We start from the raw sequence: 23,752 nt of genomic DNA, 5'->3' as shown, positions 1-23,752 counted from the left end.
AATAGTTTTCCTGGTAACAGGAATATACTGGATTTGATGGTATTCCAGCCTGTCATTTTTTTAATCGATGTTTGCAGTTTTCCTACCCATCCTTCAGTGAAAGCAAAAACAATCATTTTAACTCACTTAAATGATGGGTAATTAGCCGTTCAACATGTCTTAATAAAGCAGCATTTCAGTTCCTTTTTTACGAACAGAAAAAGTGTGCAAACATTTGGCCTCTCTTGGTAATTTCACCTCCTTCTCCATATAATTTATATTAATGTAGTTGTTGCATATCTCCACGGGGTGACGCTATAGACCGTCACATTGAGAGCTTGTATGTAGTAATCTCGCGCTCCTCCCAGTTTCACATGACGATTTGCCTTCTTCAGTCTTTGTCACAAAGAGAGACGGAATGGACCGAAGGAAGGTCTGTTTTATCCCTCTGTAAAATATATATTTGACGCCGTCTGGAGTTGGATATTTTCAGAATTATAAAACTCGTGACGGGATTTCCTCGCATTGGATGTGTGTTTAAATGATCTCATGGAATTATGCCTGTACCGATGAGGACTTCTATTGTTTCCTTTCTGTTGCTTGTGGTGTGTTGCGGGGAAACGGAGTGTGGACAGCTCTCCTATTCCGTGTCAGAGGAGTTGAATCTGGGGACTGCAGTAGGAAATATCGCTAAGGATCTAAGTCTCAGCCCTCAGGACTTGGAATCCCGAATGTTTCAGATTGTTACTGGATCAAAAAGAAAATATTTTGAGGTAAACGTAAAGACTGGAGTTCTCTACGTTAATGAGAGAATAGACAGAGAGGAGCTTTGTTCAACGGAACCAAAATGCACAATCAGCGTAGAAGCCGTGTTAAATAATCCTTTAAAGCTGTATCGCTTAGAAATAAATATTCTAGACGTAAACGACAACGATCCTTTATTCACGGAAAAATCTCAAACTGTAGACATAGCAGAGAATACTCTGCCTGGAATGAAATTCGCTTTGTCTGAGGCTATTGATGCAGATGTAGGGAAGAATACTGTTAACTCCTTTAAATTAACACCGAATGAATATTTTTCCCTCGCCACAATCAAAGGAGGAGAAAGCGTCTCTGCCGAGTTAGTTTTACAGAAAACGCTGGACAGAGAGAAACAGCCTGTAATACATCTCACTGTTACTGCTTTAGACGGAGGGACTCCGCCGAGATCTGGCACGTCACAGGTCATTATTCACGTTTTAGACATAAATGATAACCCTCCAGTTTTCAGCAGTCCCTTGTATAAAACGCGAATAACCGAAAACACTCCAATCGGGGCGACTGTGATTACACTAAATGCAACCGACGCAGATGAAGGTTTAAACGGTGAGATTGTGTATTCCCTAAGAAGTAAAGGGCAGGACCGCATATTAGAGATCTTTCATATTGATCCCATAACGGGAGCGATCATTGTCAAAGCTAATGTGGATTATGAAGAAAATAAAGCTTTTGAGATCCGTGCAGAGGCAAATGATAAATCTCAGCCTCCGATGTCTGCTCACTGTAAAGTGCTGGTAGAAGTTATTGATGTCAATGACCATGCCCCTGAGATCACTGTGACGTCATTATTAAATACAGTAAAAGAGGACGCTGATATGGGTACTGCTATTGCACTTGTGTCATTTGTCGACAAAGATGGTGGAAAAAACGGCGAAGTGAAATGTAAAATCTTAAATCAGGTTCCTTTTAAACTAGAGACAAATTACAAGAACTATTATTCTCTAGTTGTTGACGGGGCACTTGACAGGGAAATTACCTCTACCTACAACGTCACTATATTCGCTGTGGATGAAGGGACTCCACCCCTCTCCAACAGCAGTGTCATAACAGTTCAAGTTTCTGATGTAAATGATAACTGCCCTCGCTTCTTAGAACCAGTAGTTAATGTTTACGTGACAGAAAACAGTAAAGTTGGTGCAATTCTTAAAACTGTATCTGCGTTTGATGCTGACGTTGACCAGAATGGTCAGGTGAAATATTCCTTTTTAGACAGTAACAGTAACTCAGTACCAGTGTCTACTATGGTGAACATCAACTCAGAGACAGGAGATATAGTCAGCCTGCAGTCTTTTAACTACGAGGAGCTGAAAACGTTTCAGTTTAAAGTTCAGGCCACAGACTCTGGTGTTCCTCCGCTCAGCAGCAACGTGACTGTGAACGTTTTGATCCTGGATGAGAATGACAATAATCCAACTATTCTCGCGCCCTATTCTGAGCACGGCTCCGTTAACAGCGAGAGCATCCCCTATTCTGCTGAAGCGGGATACTTTGTGGCAAAGATCAGGGCTGTAGACGCAGACTCTGGATACAACGCGCTGCTTTCTTATCACCTCTCTGAGCCCAAAGGAAACAACCTCTTCCGGATCGGAACCAGCACCGGAGAAATCAGGACTAAGAGGAGAATGAGTGACAATGACCTGAAAACTCACCCCTTGGTGGTGTTGGTTTCTGATAACGGAGAACCCTCCCTGTCAGCTACTGTGTCTATTGATGTGGTGGTGGTTGAGAGCACAGCTGACATCCAGACTCAGTTCAGACATGTGCCCATAAAGGAGGACAGCTTCTCTGATTTAAACCTGTATCTGCTGATCGCCATTGTGGCGGTGTCAGTCATCTTCCTGCTGAGCCTCATCAGTTTAATAGCTGTCAGATGCCACAGGACAGACGGCACTTTCAGCAGGTACGGAGCCCCAATGATCACCACCCACCCTGACGGGAGCTGGTCTTACTCGAAATCAACGCAGCAGTATGACGTGTGTTTCAGCTCAGACACGCTCAAGAGTGACGTAGTGGTTTTCCCCGCACCGTTTCCACCTGTAGATGGTGAACTCATCAGTATAAATGGAGGAGACACTTTTACCAGAACTCAGACTTTACCCAACACAGAAAAGGTAAGAAAAGGAACACGATCAATCAGCAAATAGTTCGTTTCTTGTATTTAGCTTCAGCAACTGTACACGGAAGCCAAAACGCTAAGAGTAACCTACAATTATTGCTAGTTGTTTTTTAAAAAACAATTTCAGAAATGACTGAAAATTAGGTTATCCTCATAGTTGATCTTGAAAATATGAACTCCCTTGCAACATTAAAAACTCTGATAGACTTCATACACAGTTTGTATACACTTTGATACTGCTTAGGGGGAAAGGAGCTGTCCATGGTTCTGATATCCCTAAGTGCTCCTTAGTCTTTTGCACAGGCCTGATTTCATATATTTTAGGTGAACTTGTATTCAAAGTGCCATATCTTGTAGAGGGTCTGCATTTTAAAAAAGAGATATGCTTTTTTTTAATGTAAAGCACAGACATTTGGGGTTTATTCGGGTCTAGACGCTTAACTTTTACCATATTAAAAATAATATTACCACAAGATGGTTGTATAGGGAGGGACAAAAGAACGGTTTCTGTCCTGGTTTGTAAGATGTGCTTTTAATATGTTTGGTGTGGAAGCAAATTACTTATTATGTTCAGCAACAAAAGCTTGGAAGAAGCCATGCCTTCTTGGATTGAATACGTGTATATTCTTACTAAAACATTATTGTCCCTCTTGCAAGTTGCAGCATTTACTTTTGCTTGGCTTCTATCACAGTTCTTAATGTTTTGTGTTTGCATCAAAGAAACGAAATGTTTTGTGAAATCTGATTATAAATTATATAGTTGTGTTTCTTCTTTAGTGGAATCTCCTAAATCATCATGTGTGGTTAGTAAATAATTCTCTGTAGTATATCTAAGAAAACGCAAGATGTCGCTCGAGACCACAATTTCAATTGCGTTCATTTATGACGAAAACTCCTCCTCCGCTGCCGGTGAAATAAGAAGCAGCTCGACGTTTGGTAGGGGCTGGGTTTGTGAACCACTTCGTCTTGAAAGATGGTCTCTAAATGAAGAACGCTCGGCTGTCTTTTGGATATAATCACGTTTTTGTGGATGAATGACGTTTATGTGCCTGAACTCCTTATCTAAACCGTGAGGATGAGTCGTCGACGGTGTAGAGAAGCCAAATGGATGTTGTGCGCCACTCTTCTTTGTTTATCTGACTGGTCTGCAGCTCAGATTTCCTACTCTGTTTCCGAGGAAGTGGACAAAGGCACAGTGGTGGGGAATCTCGCTAAGGATTTAAACATTCAAACACAGCAGCTGGAGGAGCGAGGATTTCGGATTGTATCGGCATACAGTAAGACATATTTCGAGGCGAATTTGAGAACAGGAGCTTTATTTGTAAACGAAAGGATAGACCGTGAAGAGCTCTGTCCTAATCTACCGAAGTGTTCCTTAAATATAGAAGGACTACTGAGCGATCCTATGAATATTTATCGCATTGAGGTCAGCGTTGTAGATATCAATGATAATGCACCATTATTCCTCGAGCAGACACATGTGTTTAATATCTCAGAGTCTTCCTCAACAGGGGAGAGGTATCCGCTCCCCATGGCTCAAGATGCAGACACTGGCAGCTACTCGGTAAAAAGCTACAAGCTAAGTCCGAACGAGCATTTCTCCGTAGATGTGAGCAGCGGAGGAGACGGTGTTTCTGCCGAGTTAGTGCTGCAGAAAGCTTTAGACCGAGAGAAACAAGCTGTTATAAAACTCACTTTAACCGCTGTAGACGGAGGGAAACCTGCGAGATCTGGTACTATGCAGATAATGGTTAATGTGATAGATGTTAATGATAACACGCCCTCCTTTAGCAGGTCGCTTTATAAAGTAAGAGTCAGTGAAAATGCACCCATAGGGACAACTATATTGACACTAAATGCAACCGATCTCGACGAAGGTCCGCATTCAGACATCAGATATTCTCTCATGAGAAGAGGAAATGTGGACTCTCCTGAAAAATTCATTGTTAATCCGGAAAGCGGTGAAATCATTGTGAATGCTAATTTGGATTACGAGGAAAGCACTGCATATGAATTACGAGTAAAAGCAACAGACAGAGGAGCTTCCCCTCGCAGTGGCTATTCAAAAGTGCTAGTAGAGGTTGCCGATGTAAATGACAACGCACCAGAGATCTCTATAACTTCACTGATGAGTCCAGTAAAGGAAAGTGCAGAAATTGGAACAGTCGTTGCATTGGTGACTGTGACTGACAAAGATGGAGGGCAAAATGGCCTTACCACTTGTAAAATTAAAGACTCAGTCCCTTTCACTTTAACGTCAAATTACAAAAACTATTACTCTCTGACAGTAGACGGCCGGCTTGACAGGGAGAGTGTATCGCAGTACAATGTAACCATTACTGCTGTTGATGAAGGAAGTCCGCCTCTTTCCAGCACCGCTGTAATCACGGTAGATATATCTGACATTAATGACAACGCGCCCCTTTTCCAGGAGGCTAATGTATATATTTACCTTAAAGAGAATAGTAAAGTGGGAGATGTTATGACAAGGATATCTGCACAGGATGCAGATGCAAATGAAAATGCTAAATTGACTTATTCATTAATTGATAATCATCCAAAAGGGTTGCCTATTTCAACATTTATAAACATCAACTCAGAGACTGGAGATATAGTCAGCCTGCAGTCTTTTAACTACGAGGAGCTGAAAACGTTTCAGTTTAAAGTTCAGGCCACAGACTCTGGTGTTCCTCCGCTCAGCAGCAACGTGACTGTGAACGTTTTGATCCTGGATGAGAATGACAATAATCCAACTATTCTCGCGCCCTATTCTGAGCACGGCTCCGTTAACAGCGAGAGCATCCCCTATTCTGCTGAAGCGGGATACTTTGTGGCAAAGATCAGGGCTGTAGACGCAGACTCTGGATACAACGCGCTGCTTTCTTATCACCTCTCTGAGCCCAAAGGAAACAACCTCTTCCGGATCGGAACCAGCACCGGAGAAATCAGGACTAAGAGGAGAATGAGTGACAATGACCTGAAAACTCACCCCTTGGTGGTGTTGGTTTCTGATAACGGAGAACCCTCCCTGTCAGCTACTGTGTCTATTGATGTGGTGGTGGTTGAGAGCACAGCTGACATCCAGACTCAGTTCAGACATGTGCCCATAAAGGAGGACAGCTTCTCTGATTTAAACCTGTATCTGCTGATCGCCATTGTGGCGGTGTCAGTCATCTTCCTGTTGAGCCTCATCAGTTTAATAGCTGTCAGATGCCACAGGACAGACGGCACTTTCAGCAGGTACGGAGCCCCAATGATCACCACCCACCCTGACGGGAGCTGGTCTTACTCGAAATCTACTCAGCAGTATGACGTGTGTTTCAGCTCAGACACGCTCAAGAGTGACGTAGTGGTTTTCCCCGCACCGTTTCCACCTGTAGATGGTGAACTCATCAGTATAAATGGAGGAGACACTTTTACCAGAACTCAGACTTTACCCAACAAAGAAAAGGTATGTGTGAGGTTTTTATTCACCGTTTTCAGTTTACAACTGCCATAATTTACATATCTTACTTTGTGCAGGCTAACTGTGTAAAACATGTAGTGAAAACAAAGAAAAAGTGCTAGTAATGGCTTCCCAGTTTTCTGTTGTTTACGTGAGCATATGTTGCAGTTTAGAAAAAAAAATCCCATCAGTGATAGAACTCAGCTATTAATTTTGTAACACTACGAAGACAAAGCTCCTAAACGCATATTTTTCTGCTTTCACTGTCGTGAGAATGCGGTCATTATAAGCAGGATCCTTTAATAGTGTCAGCTCTAAACAGCATATCAGTCGTCTGGACCCATGAGGTTAATAGCCTGAATATACGGCGCTCTCCTTGGTGCTGAAATAAGTCTCCAGCCTTTGGGTTCTGTGAGCTCTCTAGAACCTTTTATTGTTAAACCACTTGATTATTCCACTTTTATTAAATAGTTATGGTCAACAGAAAGAGAAGAACTTTGAAAGATGAATTATTCATTTTTTAGATTTGTGTTAAGAATTACATTTTGCCTACATTTTTCTGGCGTTTCTTTCTGGATACACTTCAGCCGTGGGACTTTAGAAGCTTTAAGTGGCTAAAGTAATTTTTAGATTTGTATTTAAAAACGGGAATTATGTCATATTTAATGAGAAATTTGATATGACCACATTTTTTCTATTATATTTTACACGCACTAAAACAATGTCGTGAATTTCAATTACACATCTTTACTACTTCAATTACACATCTTTACTACTACTTAAATACTGCAAATTTGGGCAATTACAGTGACATTCAGTCTGACTTATCTGTCTTTCACCACATGATGTCGCTGGAGACCACAGCTATGATTGTTAAATATGTGTAAAACTCCTCCCTGTACGGGAAACGTAAAATCGTCATAGGCCCTCCCTTTATAGACACACTCGGCTTGTTTTGTGGGGAGAAGGGCTGCTGCTCCTGCTGCTCGATAATCGTGTTTATGTCGGATATATACATAAACTGGACATTCATGATAAGCTGGATTTACTGTATATTGTTCAACGATGGGAAACGAAAGACATGTCTGGATTTATATTGCTGCGCTGCTGTTTCTTTGTGACTCGTCTGTTTCGCAATTGTCTTACACCATATCCGAGGAGGTGAACAAAGGCACCGTGGTGGGGAATATCGCGAAGGATTTGAGCTTGAATGTACAAGATCTAGAAACCAGGGATCTACGTATTGTTTCGAGTTACAGTAAGAAATATTTTGACGTGGATTTGCGGACCGGGAACCTCATTGTTGATGAGCGAATAGACAGAGAGGAGCTTTGTCCGAACACAGCACAATGCTCACTAAGAATACAGGCTGTTTTAAACAATCCAATGAATGTACACCGCATTGAGGTCAGTGTTTTAGACATAAATGATAACTCTCCAGAATTTATTGAGCAGTCGTATATTTTAAACATCTCTGAATCGATGTCAGCAGGAGAACGGTATCTCCTCCCAATAGCAGTAGACGCAGACATAGGCAGCAACTCAGTGAAGAGCTACAAGCTGAGCCAGAATGAGTATTTCTCGCTTGATGTGCAGAGCGGCGGAGAACACGGTGTGTCTGCAGAGTTAGTGCTGCAGAAAGCTTTAGACCGAGAGAAACAGGCGGTAATTAGACTTATTCTGACAGCTGTAGATGGAGGTAAACCTGCCAGATCGGGTACATTGCAGTTAAAAGTTAATGTATTAGATCTCAATGACAATTCACCAATTTTTAACAGATCATTGTATAAAGTCCGTGTGCGTGAAAATGCCGCACACGGAACAATTGTAATTAAACTAAATGCAACAGATTTAGACGAGGGAATGAACAGTAAGATTCTGTATTCATTGATCAAACGGGGAAATGTTGATCCGTCAAATATGTTTGATCTAAATGCAGAAACAGGAGAAATCACTGTGAAGGGCACATTAGATTATGAGGAGACACCTGCTTATGAGGTTAGAGTTCAAGCGAAGGATCAAGGAACTTTTCCCCGTAGTGCTCATGCTAAACTGCTGATAGAGATAATTGATGTCAATGACAATGCCCCAGAAATATCTGTGACGTCACTGATGACACCAGTGAAAGAAGACGCAGAGCTGGGGACAATCGTTGCCTTGGTCACAGTGAGTGATAAAGATGGAGGAAACAATGGTGTAACTAGCTGTAAGGTAGTGGGCTCTGTTCCGTTTAAACTCAAGTCCAACTACAAAAACGACTATTCATTAGTAGTAGATGGACCACTGGACAGAGAAAACACCTCTCTTTACAATGTCACCATTACAGCCACAGATGAAGGGAGTCCGCCTCTGTCCAGCAGCAGGGTCATTACTGTTCACGTTTCGGACGTCAATGATAACGCACCTCGTTTCATGGAGCCTGTGATTAATGTTTATGTGAAAGAAAACAGTCCGACAGGCTCCGTTATTTACACAATAAATGCTTTTGATCCTGATCTGGACAGTAATGCAAAACTAACTTACAAGTTGTTAGACAGTTCTCCAAGAAATATTCCAACTACATCAGTCGTAAACATCAACTCAGAGACAGGAGATATAGTCAGCCTGCAGTCTTTTAACTACGAGGAGCTGAAAACGTTTCAGTTCAAAGTTCAGGCCACAGACTCTGGTGTTCCTCCGCTCAGCAGCAACGTGACTGTGAACGTTTTGATCCTGGATGAGAATGACAATAATCCAACTATTCTTGCGCCCTATTCTGAGCATGGCTCTGTTAATAGTGAGAGCATCCCCTATTCTGCTGAAGCGGGATACTTTGTGGCAAAGATCAGGGCTGTAGACGCAGACTCTGGATACAACGCGCTGCTTTCTTATCACCTCTCTGAGCCCAAAGGAAACAACCTCTTCCGGATCGGAACCAGCACCGGAGAAATCAGGACTAAGAGGAGAATGAGTGACAATGACCTGAAAACTCACCCCTTGGTGGTGTTGGTTTCTGATAACGGAGAACCCTCCCTGTCAGCTACTGTGTCTATTGATGTGGTGGTGGTTGAGAGCACAGCTGACATCCAGACTCAGTTCAGACATGTGCCCATAAAGGAGGACAGCTTCTCTGATTTAAACCTGTATCTGCTGATCGCCATTGTGGCGGTGTCAGTCATCTTCCTGCTGAGCCTCATCAGTTTAATAGCTGTCAGATGCCACAGGACAGACGGCACTTTCAGCAGGTACGGCGCCCCAATGATCACCACCCACCCTGACGGGAGCTGGTCTTACTCGAAATCTACTCAGCAGTATGACGTATGTTTCAGCTCAGACACGCTCAAGAGTGACGTAGTGGTTTTCCCCGCACCGTTTCCACCTGTAGATGGTGAACTCATCAGTATAAACGGAGGAGACACTTTTACGAGGACTCAGACTTTACCCAACAAAGAAAAGGTAGGCTGCACTTTGCAAGTAATGCTTCAAAAAGGTTAAGAAATTGAACACCTTTAACTAAAATGCAATTGAATTGCGTGACTTCTTATGGGTGCCACCTGTGATGTAACATACATGTAAGCTTTGAAACAATATAAACTCAACCAAAGTCTCCATCATGGCAACAAAACTGATAATCCTTTGTCAATTGTTAATGATCAAGTTAAGCTTTGCAAACTGCTGTCTTTCTGAGTTTTAATAACGCTGACCATGGTGCTGAACTATGTTATTGCAATACTGGGCTTTAGGAAACTGTGCCTCCTACGCAAACCGCTGCTTTATGCGCTCTGGAAGAATCTCAACAGCATATGCAACCGGCCCTCTGCAGCTCTGATCGTGTAATTATACATAGCTAAATATGGTGCTTAACTTAGGTCTTCGTCACTACCATTCTGTTCTAAATGCCATTGTAACACTGTAGGAAGATGGCTCTTGATAACTCATATAATGAAATGGCGCTCTCCGTGGTGCTGAAGAAGGGATAGTAACATTAGGTTTCTGAGCCGTCCTTATATGTTTAAAGAACCCGTTTTTTATTATTTTTTTATCGTTTCTGAGCATTGTTAACTATACTGACTTCTTACTGTATTTACATTTTCTGAGTACATTTCTCATTGTTCTTGTTTTGTTCTGGATACATTACAGTATTTTAACTTTTCAGTGGCTTGTCTGGCTTTGAAAATGTCCATCAGTGGATGGTTGTTGTTCACTGACTATTGAATTTATTTTTTAATGCTAAAGAATGGAATCAATAAGTACATACTTGATTAACTTTTTACTATTTGCTTATCTAATTACCGTGCAATGTTTGATTGTATTTGTAGCCCTTGGCAGCATGACTTGTGTGTGACTGTACTGGAAATTATTTGACCCAGTAATAGTTGATATAACCAATCATTCAACACTAGATGTCGCAGGAGACCATCGATTGCAGTGTTTCTATGTACCTAAAACTACTCCTACATGGGTGGGAGAAATGTAATCGTCATCGGTCATTATATTCTGCTAGACGCACTCGGTGGTGTTGAGACGAGAGGCTGGAGCTAAAGCAGAGCATTTTGCGTTTGAAGGAATAACCTACACAAGGGATTCATGATTGAATTGGTTCAGCTCTTTTATTGCACCAAGGATGTATGTTCGACGACAACGGGAACATGTCTGGATTCATCTTGTTGCGCTGCTTTGTCTTTGTGGCTGCTCTGCCTCTCAGATATCCTACTCCGTATCTGAGGAGGTGAACAAAGGCACCGTGGTGGGGAATATCGCGAAGGATTTGAGCTTGAATGTACAAGATCTAGAAACCAGGGATCTACGTATTGTTTCGAGTTACAGTAAGAAATATTTTGACGTGGATTTGCGGACCGGGAACCTCTTTGTTGATGAGAGAATAGACAGAGAGGAGCTTTGTCCAAACACGGCACAATGCTCACTAAGAATACAGGCTGTTTTAAGCGATCCAATGAATGTACACCGCATAGAGGTCAGTGTTTTAGACATAAATGATAACTCGCCAGAATTTATTGAACACTTATATTCGTTAAACATCTCTGAATCGACGACACCGGGAGAGCGATATCTCCTCCTGATCGCAGAAGACGCAGACATAGGCAGCAACTCAGTGAAGAGCTACAAGCTGAGCCAGAATGAGTATTTCTCGCTTGATGTGCAGAGCGGAGGAGAACACGGTGTGTCTGCTGAGTTAGTGCTGCAGAAAGCTTTAGACCGAGAGAAACAGGCGGCAATTAAACTTATTCTAACAGCTGTAGACGGAGGTAAACCTGCAAGATCGGGTACATTGCAGATAAATGTTAATGTAATAGATGCGAATGACAATACACCAATGTTTAGCAAGTCGCTGTATAAAGTTCGTGTGCCTGAAAATACCAACAACGGAGCATTAATAATACAATTAAACGCAACGGATTTAGACGAGGGAATAAATAGTAAGATACTCTATTCATTTATGAAACAACGAAATACAGATCCATCACAAATGTTTGATCTAAATCCAGAAACAGGAGAAATCACTGTGAAGGGCACATTAGATTATGAAGAGACGCCTGCTTATGAGGTCAGAGTTCAAGCAAAGGATCAAGGCCCCACTCCCCGTAGTGCTCATGCTAAATTGTTGATAGAGATAATTGATGAGAATGACAATCCCCCAGAAATATCTGTGACGTCACTCATGACACCAGTAAAAGAAGACGCAGAGCTGGGGACAATCGTTGCCTTGGTCACAGTGAGTGATAAAGATGGAGGAAACAATGGTGTAACTAGCTGTAAGGTAGTGGGCTCTGTTCCGTTTAAACTCAAGTCCAACTACAAAAACGACTATTCATTAGTAGTAGATGGACCACTGGACAGAGAAAACACCTCTCTTTACAATGTCACCATTACAGCCACAGATGAAGGGAGTCCGCCTCTGTCCAGCAGCAGGGTCATTACTGTTCACGTTTCGGACGTCAATGATAACGCACCTCGTTTCATGGAGCCTGTGATTAATGTTTACGTAAAAGAAAACAGTCAGACAGGCTCCGTTATATACACAATAAATGCTTTTGATCCTGATCTGGACAGTAATGCAAAACTAACTTACAAGTTGTTAGACAGTTCTCCAAGAAATATTCCAACTACATCAGTTATAAACATCAACTCAGAGACAGGAGATATAGTCAGTCTGCAGTCTTTTAACTACGAGGAGCTGAAAACGTTTCAGTTTAAAGTTCAGGCCACAGACTCTGGTGTTCCTCCGCTCAGCAGCAACGTGACTGTGAACGTTTTGATCCTGGATGAGAATGACAATAATCCAACTATTCTCGCGCCCTATTCTGAGCACGGCTCCGTTAACAGTGAGAGCATCCCCTATTCTGCTGAAGCGGGATACTTTGTGGCAAAGATCAGGGCTGTAGACGCAGACTCTGGATACAACGCGCTGCTTTCTTATCACCTCTCTGAGCCAAAAGGGAACAACCTCTTCCGGATCGGAACCAGCACCGGAGAAATCAGGACTAAGAGGAGAATGAGTGACAATGACCTGAAAACTCACCCCTTGGTGGTGTTGGTTTCTGATAACGGAGAACCCTCCCTGTCAGCTACTGTGTCTATTGATGTGGTGGTGGTTGAGAGCACAGCTGACATCCAGACTCAGTTCAGACATGTGCCCATAAAGGAGGACAGCTTCTCTGATTTAAACCTGTATCTGCTGATCGCCATTGTGGCAGTGTCAGTCATCTTCTTGCTGAGCCTCATCAGTTTAATAGCTGTCAGATGCCACAGGACAGACGGCACTTTCAGCAGGTACGGAGCCCCAATGATCACCACCCACCCTGACGGGAGCTGGTCTTACTCGAAATCTACTCAGCAGTATGACGTGTGTTTCAGCTCAGACACGCTCAAGAGTGACGTAGTGGTTTTCCCCGCACCGTTTCCGCCAGTAGATGGTGAACTGATCAGTATAAATGGAGGAGACACTTTTACGCGGACTCAGACTTTACCCAACAAAGACAAGGTAGGCTGTACTTTGCATTAATACTTCAAAAACGGTTTAGGAATCCAACACCTTAAACTAAAAGGCAGTTGAATTGCTTAACTTTTTATAGGTACTACCTTTGATTTTACACATGTAAGCGTTGATCAATATATACCCAACTAAGGTATCCAGCATGGCAACAAAACTGATAATCATTTGTCAATAGTTAATGATCAAGTTAAACTTTGCAAACTGCTGTCTTTCGGAGTTTTAATAGCGCTGACCATGGTGCTGAACTATGTTCTTGCAATACTGGGCTTCAAGAAAACTATGCCTGCTACGCAAACCGCTGCTTTATGCGCTCTGGAAGAATCTCAACAAATTATGCAACCAGCCCTCTGAAGCTCTGATCGTGTAATGACACATAGATAGACATTGTGATGAACGAAGGTCTTTGGAATGCATTCTGCTCTAAATACAATTTTAATAAGGAAGGACGTATGGCTCTTGATAATTCATGTTCTGAAACTGTGCTCTCCGTGGTGCTGAAGACGGGATAGTAATATAGGGTTTCTGAGCCGTCCAAGCATCCGTTTAGTATTACTTATATAGTGTTTAAGCATTGTTTATTATATTCACTCCATACTGTATTTACATTTTCTGAGAACATTTCGTTTTCTTCTTGTTTTGTTCTGGATACATTACAGCATTTTAACTTTTCAGTGGCTTGTCTGGCTTTGAAAATGTCCATCAATGGATGGTTGTTGTTCACTGACTATTGAATTTATTTTTTAATGCTAAAGAACGGAATCAATAAGTATATACTTGATTAACTTTGAACTATTAGCTTATCTAATTACCGTGCAATGTTTGATTGTATTTGTAGCCATTGGCAGCATGACTTGTGTGTGACTGTACTGGAAAACATTTGACAGTAAAAGTTGAAATAAACAATCATTTACCACTAGATGTCGCAGGAGACCATCGATTGCAGTGTTTCTCTGCGTCTAAAACTCCTCCTCCATGGGTGGGAGCAATTTCATCGTCATCGGTCATTATATTCTGCTAGACGCACTCGGTGGTGTTGAGACGAGAGGCTGGAGCTAAAGCAGAGCATTTTGCGTTTGAAGGATTAACCTACACAAGGGATACATGAGTGACTCGGTTCAGCTCTTTTATTGCACCAAGGATGTATGTTCGACGACAACGGGAACATGTCTGGATTCATCTTGTTGCGCTGCTTTGTCTTTGTGGCTGCTCTGCCTCTCAGATATCCTACTCCGTATCTGAGGAGGTGAACAAAGGCACCGTGGTGGGGAATATCGCGAAGGATTTGAGCTTGAATGTACAAGATCTAGAAACCAGGGATCTACGTATTGTTTCGAGTTACAGTAAGAAATATTTTGACGTGGATTTGCGGACCGGGAACCTCTTTGTTGATGAGAGAATAGACAGAGAGGAGCTTTGTCCAAACACGGCACAATGCTCACTAAGAATACAGGCTGTTTTAAACAATCCAATGAATGTACACCGCATAGAGGTCAGTGTTTTAGACATAAATGATAACTCGCCAGAATTCATTGAACAGTCGTATATGTTAAATATCTCTGAATCAACGACACCGGGAGAGCGATATCTCCTCCTGATCGCAGAAGACGCAGACATAGGCAGCAACTCAGTGAAGAGCTACAAGCTGAGCCAGAATGAGTATTTCTCGCTTGATGTGCAGAGCGGAGGAGAACACGGTGTGTCTGCTGAGTTAGTGCTGCAGAAAGCTTTAGACCGAGAGAAACAGGCGGCAATTAAACTTATTCTGACAGCTGTAGATGGAGGAAAACCGGCTAGGTTGGGTACATTGCAGATTCATGTTAACGTAATAGATGCGAATGATAACATACCCACGTTTAGCAAATCACTTTTCAAAGTTCGGGTGCGGGAAAATACTGACCAAGGTGCACTGGTCATAACATTAAATGCAACAGATCTCGACGAGGGAATAAACAGCAAAATAGTGTATTCGTTTATAAAGCAACGCAACACCGATCCATCACAAATGTTTGATCTAAATGCAGAAACAGGAGAAATCACTGTGAAGGGCACATTAGATTATGAAGAGACACCTGCTTATGAGGTCAGAGTTCAAGCGAAGGATAAAGGTGCCTCCCCTCGTAGTGCTCATGCTAAATTGCTGATAGAGATAATTGATGAGAATGACAATGCCCCAGAAATATCAGTGACGTCACTCATGACACCAGTAAAAGAAGACGCAGAGCTGGGGACAATCGTTGCCTTGGTCACAGTGAGTGATAAAGATGGAGGAAACAATGGTGTAACTAGCTGTAAGGTAGTGGGCTCTGTTCCGTTTAAACTCAAGTCCAACTACAAAAACGACTATTCATTAGTAGTAGATGGACCACTGGACAGAGAAAACACCTCTCTTTACAATGTCACCATTACAGCCACAGATGAAGGGAGTCCGCCTCTGTCCAGCAGCAGGGTCATTACTGTTCACGTTTCGGACGTCAATGATAACGCACCTCGTTTCATGGAGCCTGTGATTAATGTTTACGTAAAAGAAAACAGTCAGACGGGCTCCGTTATATACACAATAAATGCTTTTGATCCTGATCTGGACAGTAATGCGAAACTAACTTACAAGTTGTTAGACAGTTCTCCAAGAAATATTCCAACTACATCAGTTATAAACATCAACTCAGAGACAGGAGATATAGTCAGCCTGCAGTCTTTTAACTACGAGGAGCTGAAAACGTTTCAGTTTAAAGTTCAGGCCACAGACTCTGGTGTTCCTCCGCTCAGCAGCAACGTGACTGTGAACGTTTTGATCCTGGATGAGAATGACAATAATCCAACTATTCTCGCGCCCTATTCTGAGCACGGCTCCGTTAACAGCGAGAGCATCCCCTATTCTGCTGAAGCGGGATACTTTGTGGCAAAGATCAGGGCTGTAGACGCAGACTCTGGATACAACGCGCTGCTTTCTTATCACCTCTCTGAGCCCAAAGGAAACAACCTCTTCCGGATCGGAACCAGCACCGGAGAAATCAGGACTAAGAGGAGAATGAGTGACAATGACCTGAAAACTCACCCCTTGGTGGTGTTGGTTTCTGATAACGGAGAACCCTCCCTGTCAGCTACTGTGTCTATTGATGTGGTGGTGGTTGAGAGCACAGCTGACATCCAGACTCAGTTCAGACATGTGCCCATAAAGGAGGACAGCTTCTCTGATTTAAACCTGTATCTGCTGATCGCCATTGTGGCCGTGTCAGTCATCTTCCTACTGAGCCTCATCAGTTTAATAGCTGTCAGATGCCACAGGACAGACGGCACTTTCAGCAGGTACGGAGCCCCAATGATCACCACCCACCCTGACGGGAGCTGGTCTTACTCGAAATCTACTCAGCAGTATGACGTGTGTTTCAGCTCAGACACGCTCAAGAGTGACGTAGTGGTTTTCCCCGCACCGTTTCCACCTGTAGATGGTGAACTGATCAGTATAAATGGAGGAGACACTTTTACGCGGACTCAGACTTTACCCAACAAAGACAAGGTAGGCTGTACATTACAATTGATGCTTTAGTGGTTGATTTAGGAATCCAACACCTTTGACTAAAATACAATTGCATTGCTTAACTTTTTTATCGGTACAACCTGTGATGAAACATACATGTAAGCCTTGATTAATATGAACTAAAGTAAAGTCTCCGTTATGGCAAAAAAAAAAACATTCATTTGTTAATTATCAAGTTAGACTAAAACTTACAACATAACTGTAAAAAAAAAAAGTTTTCTTTAGTCTTTAGGCTTACCGTTCTTCTTAGAACAACACACACTAAAACAATGATTTCAGGAAAGTGTTTACCGAAAAACTCAGTGTCAGAAAAAAAACACAGCCAAGCTGCTCGTTTGTGTTACACATCAGAACAAGTTTAATAAGTAATAAGAAAAAGGTTTTAACAGCTGTCAACATATCTCATATACTACGGTAACTTGAAAAACACTTTGTCTGAGGATAAACAGCGCTGACCATGGGGCTGAACTACGTTTTTGAAATGGGCGTCAGGGCAACTGTGCCTGCGCAACCCCCTGCTTTATGCGCTCTCGAAGAATCTCAACAATACATGCAACCGGCCCTCTGCAGCTCTGATCGGGTAATGATACATATCTAGACATTGTGATGGACTTAGGTCTTTGGATAACGACCATTTTGCTCTCATTACAATTCTAAAACGAAATGAAAGATAGCTCTTAATAAGTCAAGTTATGAAGTGGTGCTGAAGACAGGTTAATAGGTTTTCTGAGCCGTCATCATATGTTATAAGCACCCGTTTTGTATCATTTTTTTCATATAATTTTTGACCATTGTTTACTACACTGACTTAATACTGTATTTACATTTCCTTAGTACATTTCTCATTCTTCTTGTTTTGTTCTGGATACATTTCAGCATTTTAACCTTTCAGTGGCTTGTCTGGCTTTGAAAATGTCCATCAATGGATGGTTGTTGCACTCTGACTATATTCCTGTTTTAATGCGAAAGAATGGACTAAATGAGTACATACTTAATGAACTTTGACTATTTGCTAATCTTATGACCGTGCAATATTGGACTGTATTTGTAGCCCTTGGCAGCATGACTTGTGTGTGACTATAGTGGAAATTATTTGACACAGTAAGAGTTGAAATAAACAATCATCACCGCTAGATGTCGCAGGAGACCATCGATTACATTGTTTCTATGTGACTTAAACTCCTCCTCCATGGGTGGGAGAAATGTAATCGTCATCGGTCATTATATTCTGCTAGACGCACTCGGTGGTGTTGAGACGAGAGGCTGGAGCTAAAGCAGAGCATTTTGCGTTTGAAGGCATAACCTACACAAGGGATTCATGATTGACTCGGTTCAGCTCTTTTATTGCACCAAGGATGTATGTTCGACGACAACGGGAACATGTCTGGATTCATCTTGTTGCGCTGCTTTGTCTTTGTGGCTGCTCTGCCTCTCAGATATCCTACTCCGTATCTGAGGAGGTGAACAAAGGCACCGTGGTGGGGAATATCGCGAAGGATTTGAACCTAAATTTCCAAGATATAGAAGACAGAGATTTTCAAATTGTATCGGGTTACAAGAGGAAATATTTTGACGTGAATTTGCGGACCGGAAACATATTTGTTGACGAGAGAATAGACAGAGAAGAGTTTTGCCCCAATACGGTAAAATGCTCCTTACAATTGCAAGCCGTTCTAAGAAATCCAATGAGTGCACACCGTATTGAAGTGAATGTTTTAGATATAAATGATAACTCGCCTGTTTTTATTGAAGAATCGCATGCATTTAATATATCCGAATCATTGTCAGCGGGAGAACGATATCTTCTCCCAGTAGCAGAGGATGCAGACATAGGCAGCAACTCAGTGAAGAGCTACAAGCTGAGCCAGAATGAGTATTTCTCGCTCGATGTGCAGAGCGGTGGAGAACACGGTGTGTCTGCTGAGTTAGTGCTGCAGAAAGCCTTAGACCGAGAGAAACAGGCGGTGCTCCCCCTCCTCTTGACGGCCGTAGATGGAGGTAAACCTCCTAGATCAGGAACATTGCAGTTAATTGTGAATGTATTAGATGTCAATGATAATACACCGACATTTAATAAATCTCTTTATAAGGCGAGTGTCCAAGAAAATGCCACCCCCGGTACTCTCGTTTTTAAGTTAAATGCAACAGATTCAGACGAGGGAATGAACAGTAAACTCGTGTACTCGTTCATCAAACGAGGAAATACAGATCCATCGACTATTTTTGATCTAAATGCAGAAACAGGAGAAATCACTGTGAAGGGCACATTAGATTATGAGGAGACGCCTGCTTATGAGGTTAGAGTTCAAGCGAAGGATCAAGGCACCTCCCCTCGTAGTGCTCATGCTAAACTGCTGATAGAGATAATTGATGAGAATGACAATGCCCCAGAAATATCAGTGACGTCACTGATGACACCGGTAAAAGAAGACGCAGAGCTGGGGACAATCGTTGCCTTGGTCACAGTGAGTGATAAAGATGGAGGAAACAATGGTGTAACTAGCTGTAAGGTAGTGGGCTCTGTTCCGTTTAAACTCAAGTCCAACTACAAAAACGACTATTCATTAGTAGTAGATGGACCCCTGGACAGAGAAAACACCTCTCTTTACAATGTCACCATTACAGCCACAGATGAAGGGAGTCCGCCTCTGTCCAGCAGCAGGGTCATTACTGTTCACATTTCGGACGTCAATGATAACGCACCTCGTTTCTTGGAGCCTGTGATTAATGTTTATGTGAAAGAAAACAGTCCGACAGGCACCGTTATTTACACAATAAATGCTTTTGATCCTGATCTGGACAGTAATGCAAAGATAATTTACAAGTTGTTAGACAGTTCTCCAAGAAATATTCCAACCACATCAGTCGTAAACATCAACTCAGAGACAGGAGGTATAGTCAGCCTGCAGTCTTTTAACTACGAGGAGCTGAAAACGTTTCAGTTTAAACTTCAGGCCACAGACTCTGGTGTTCCTCCGCTCAGCAGCAACGTGACTGTGAACGTTTTGATCCTGGATGAGAATGACAATAATCCAACTATTCTCGCGCCCTATTCTGAGCACGGCTCCGTTAACAGCGAGAGCATCCCCTATTCTGCTGAAGCGGGATACTTTGTGGCAAAGATCAGGGCTGTAGACGCAGACTCTGGATACAACGCGCTGCTTTCTTATCACCTCTCTGAGCCAAAAGGAAACAACCTCTTCCGGATCGGAACCAGCACCGGAGAAATCAGGACTAAGAGGAGAATGAGTGACAATGACCTGAAAACTCACCCCTTGGTGGTGTTGGTTTCTGATAACGGAGAACCCTCCCTGTCAGCTACTGTGTCTATTGATGTGGTGGTGGTTGAGAGCACAGCTGACATCCAGACTCAGTTCAGACATGTGCCCATAAAGGAGGACAGCTTCTCTGATTTAAACCTGTATCTGCTGATCGCCATTGTGGCGGTGTCAGTCATCTTCCTGCTGAGCCTCATCAGTTTAATAGCTGTCAGATGCCACAGGACAGACGGCACTTTCAGCAGGTACGGCGCCCCAATGATCACCACCCACCCTGACGGGAGCTGGTCTTACTCGAAATCTACTCAGCAGTATGACGTGTGTTTCAGCTCAGACACGCTCAAGAGTGACGTAGTGGTTTTCCCCGCACCGTTTCCACCTGTAGATGGTGAACTCATCAGTATAAATGGAGGAGACACTTTTACGAGGACTCAGACTTTACCCAACAAAGAGAAGGTAGGCTATTCGTGCTAAATTCTTTTAAAACCTGAAAGCACTATCGTAACGACATAGTTTTTTTTCTTTACTGCTAAGACGTCAAAATATTTTCAGAATTTGATTTATCAAACATTTCAAACATCTTTCATACATCACAAATGAAGGGAAAATAATATTACTGAATACCAATTTTTCACACTTGCTCAAACAGAAAAAATACAACGTTTTACTCTAGTCCAACCTTTCGCTAAGACATGTTGGAGACCAGTTTCTTACAAACAAGATGTGATACAAGTTGTAGCCCTTTCTGAATGTGTGCTGTATGCTCTATGTTAAGTTTTCTGTGTCCAAATAGGAAACTTAAAGATTTTCTTTCGAAACAGTTCTGTTGTATTGGCAATGGTACTAGTTTCATTGCCAGTATCTAGAAAGAGCTCTCCGTGGTACTGAAATTATTTTTGAGCCATTAAGCTGAAGACCCTCTGATTTATGCCTGTGGAAAGCATGCCGTTAGTAAATTAAATGGTATTATTTGTTATCAAGCCAAACTGAAACTCTGATTACGTTGATGCGGACTTTACAACCTCGAGTGTATGAAGCTGGTATCATTTTGCTCCGATCTAACATTTGCAAAATCCCCTGAGGTTGAATGTTGTGAGAAGTCGCTGCCCTTGGTGTTTGACTTAATTTTGGTAATATGTGGTTTCTGTTCCATCTTTGTGAATTAAAATCATTCTGTTATTGATGATGAATTCTAACTATGAGACTTTTAGCAATAACACTATGGAATACATTCTATGTCATTTTCTTCCTAGATATATTTTATTATTTGTACTTTGTACCATACCTTGAGTAGCAACTGATGCCTAGAATTTCCATCGATTCGGGTAGTCACTCTCTAAATATTTACACACATGTTTAACATAATTATTTATGCTGTTGTTGATATTTCCAGTCGTTTGACTGTCAGAGAAGCTGGCTTGTATTTTCGTACCTATCATTCACCACATGATGTCGCAGGAGACCGTAGATGTGAGTGTGTTTGTATGTCCATAACTCCTCCTCCCTGTATGGGAAAAATGAAATCGTCATCGGCCATTAGTACACCCGCGGAAGCTGCTGTGGCGAGAAGGGCTGGAGCTTCCACGCGACAATATCTCTTTGGACAGAATTCTCTGTAATGAGGATATATAATCGTTTGCGTTCAGTTCTTCTGTGGCGTTAACAATGAGTACTCGACGACAGAAGGAATACGCGTGGATCCACATTGTTGTGTTTCTTTGTCTTTGTGACTGCTCTGCTTCGCAGTTATCCTACTCGATTTCCGAGGAGGTGAACAAAGGCACCGTGGTGGGGAATATTGCAAAGGATTTAAATCTCAATGTACAGGAACTGGAGACCCGGGATCTACGTATTGTTTCGAGTCACAGTAAGAAATATTTTGACGTGGATTTGAGGACCGGGAACCTTTTTGTTGATGAGCGGATAGACAGAGAGGAGCTTTGTCCGAATGTGGTAAAATGCTCGTTAAAAATACAGGCTGTTTTGAACAGTCCAATGACTGCACACCGCATTGAGGTTAACGTTTTGGATATAAACGATAATTCTCCTGCTTTTATTGAAAAAACGTATTCTTTGAATATTTCCGAGTCATCATTAACGGGAGAACGATATCTCCTCCCAATAGCGGAGGATTCAGATATAGGCAGCAACTCAGTGAAGAGCTACAAGCTGAGCCAGAATGAGTATTTCTCGCTTGATGTGCAGAGCGGTGGAGAACACGGTGTGTCTGCTGAGTTAGTGCTGCAGAAAGCTTTAGACCGAGAGAAACAGGCGGTGCTCTCACTCCTCTTGACGGCCGTAGATGGAGGAAAACCTGCAAGATCGGGGTCATTACGAATACATGTTAATGTATTAGATGTCAATGATAATATCCCCACATTTAGCAGTTCGCTTTATAAAGTGCGTGTGCGGGAAAATGCTGCACCCGGAACGGTGGTAATAACTTTAAATGCAACAGATTTAGACGAGGGCATGAACAGTAAACTTATGTATTCATTGATCCAACGAGGACATACAGACCGCTTTGAACTAAATGCAGAAACAGGAGAAATCACTGTGAAGGGCACATTAGATTATGAAGAGACGCCTGCTTATGAGGTTAGAGTTCAAGCGAAGGATCAAGGCACCTCCCCTCGTAGTGCTCATGCTAAACTACTGATAGAGATAATTGATGAGAATGACAATGCCCCAGAAATATCAGTGACGTCACTGATGACACCAGTAAAAGAAGACGCAGAGCTGGGGACAATCGTTGCCTTGGTCACAGTGAGTGATAAAGATGGAGCAAACAATGGTGTAACTAGCTGTAAGGTAGTGGGCTCTGTTCCGTTTAAACTCAAGTCCAACTACAAAAACGACTATTCATTAGTAGTAGATGGACCACTGGACAGAGAAAACACTTCTTTTTACAATGTCACCATTACAGCCACAGATGAAGGGAGTCCGCCTCTGTCCAGCAGCAGGGTCATTACTGTTCAGGTTTCTGATGTTAATGATAACGCACCTCGTTTCATGGAGCCTGTGATTAATGTTTATGTGAAAGAAAACAGTCCGACAGGCTCCGTTATTTACACAATAAATGCTTTTGATCCTGATCTGGACAGTAATGCAAAACTAACTTACAGGTTGTTAGACAGTTCTCCAAGAAATATTCCAACTACATCAGTCGTAAACATCAACTCAGAGACAGGAGATATAGTCAGCCTGCAGTCTTTTAACTACGAGGAGCTGGAAACGTTTCAGTTTAAAGTTCAGGCCACAGACTCTGGTGTTCCTCCGCTCAGCAGCAACGTGACTGTGAACGTTTTGATCCTGGATGAGAATGACAATAATCCAACTATTCTCGCGCCCTATTCTGAGCACGGCTCCGTTAACAGCGAGAGCATCCCCTATTCTGCTGAAGCGGGATACTTTGTGGCAAAGATCAGGGCTGTAGACGCAGACTCTGGATACAACGCGCTGCTTTCTTATCACCTCTCTGAGCCAAAAGGAAACAACCTCTTCCGGATGGGAACCAGCACCGGAGAAATCAGGACTAAAAGGAGAATGAGTGACAATGACCTGAAAACTCACCCCTTGGTGG

The 23,752-nt window shown here is 42.4% G+C and overlaps 3 protein-coding genes across 10 annotated transcripts in view; all 3 read left to right on the top strand.

Moving 5' to 3' along the window:
* The window catches only part of LOC138597933 (protocadherin gamma-C5-like), a 456,071-nt gene that overhangs the window by 62,556 nt on the left and 369,763 nt on the right, over positions 1-23,752 (top strand). The gene's annotated exons all lie outside the window — the stretch shown is intronic.
* The window catches only part of LOC138597932 (protocadherin alpha-C2-like), a 139,240-nt gene that overhangs the window by 71,168 nt on the left and 44,320 nt on the right, over positions 1-23,752 (top strand). The window contains exon 1 of one of the 8 annotated variants that reach the window (XM_069669507.1): positions 3,990-6,365. The exons of 6 other annotated variants lie outside the window; for them this stretch is intronic. In XM_069669507.1, coding sequence (XP_069525608.1) covers positions 3,990-6,365 — 2,376 coding nt within the window. Of the gene's footprint in view, positions 1-3,989; positions 6,366-7,424; positions 9,795-23,752 lie in introns of those variants that run through there. One more of the 8 variants, XM_069669508.1, reaches the window with a different exon arrangement.
* On the top strand, positions 537-3,223 carry LOC138598432 (protocadherin alpha-4-like). Its single transcript, XM_069670221.1, has 2 exons — positions 537-2,909; positions 3,218-3,223. Exons 1-2 carry the CDS (start codon positions 537-539, stop codon positions 3,221-3,223), a joined length of 2,379 nt encoding a protein of 792 aa, XP_069526322.1.

This window comes from Semicossyphus pulcher, unplaced genomic scaffold, assembly GCF_022749685.1.
Source record: "Semicossyphus pulcher isolate SPU_LCO1_2020_fin unplaced genomic scaffold, fSemPul1.0.p SCAF_2, whole genome shotgun sequence".
NCBI lineage: Eukaryota > Metazoa > Chordata > Actinopteri > Labriformes > Labridae > Semicossyphus > Semicossyphus pulcher.
Note: the sequence above shows the minus strand (reverse complement) of the source record. Positions and strands in the feature narration are given on the sequence as shown.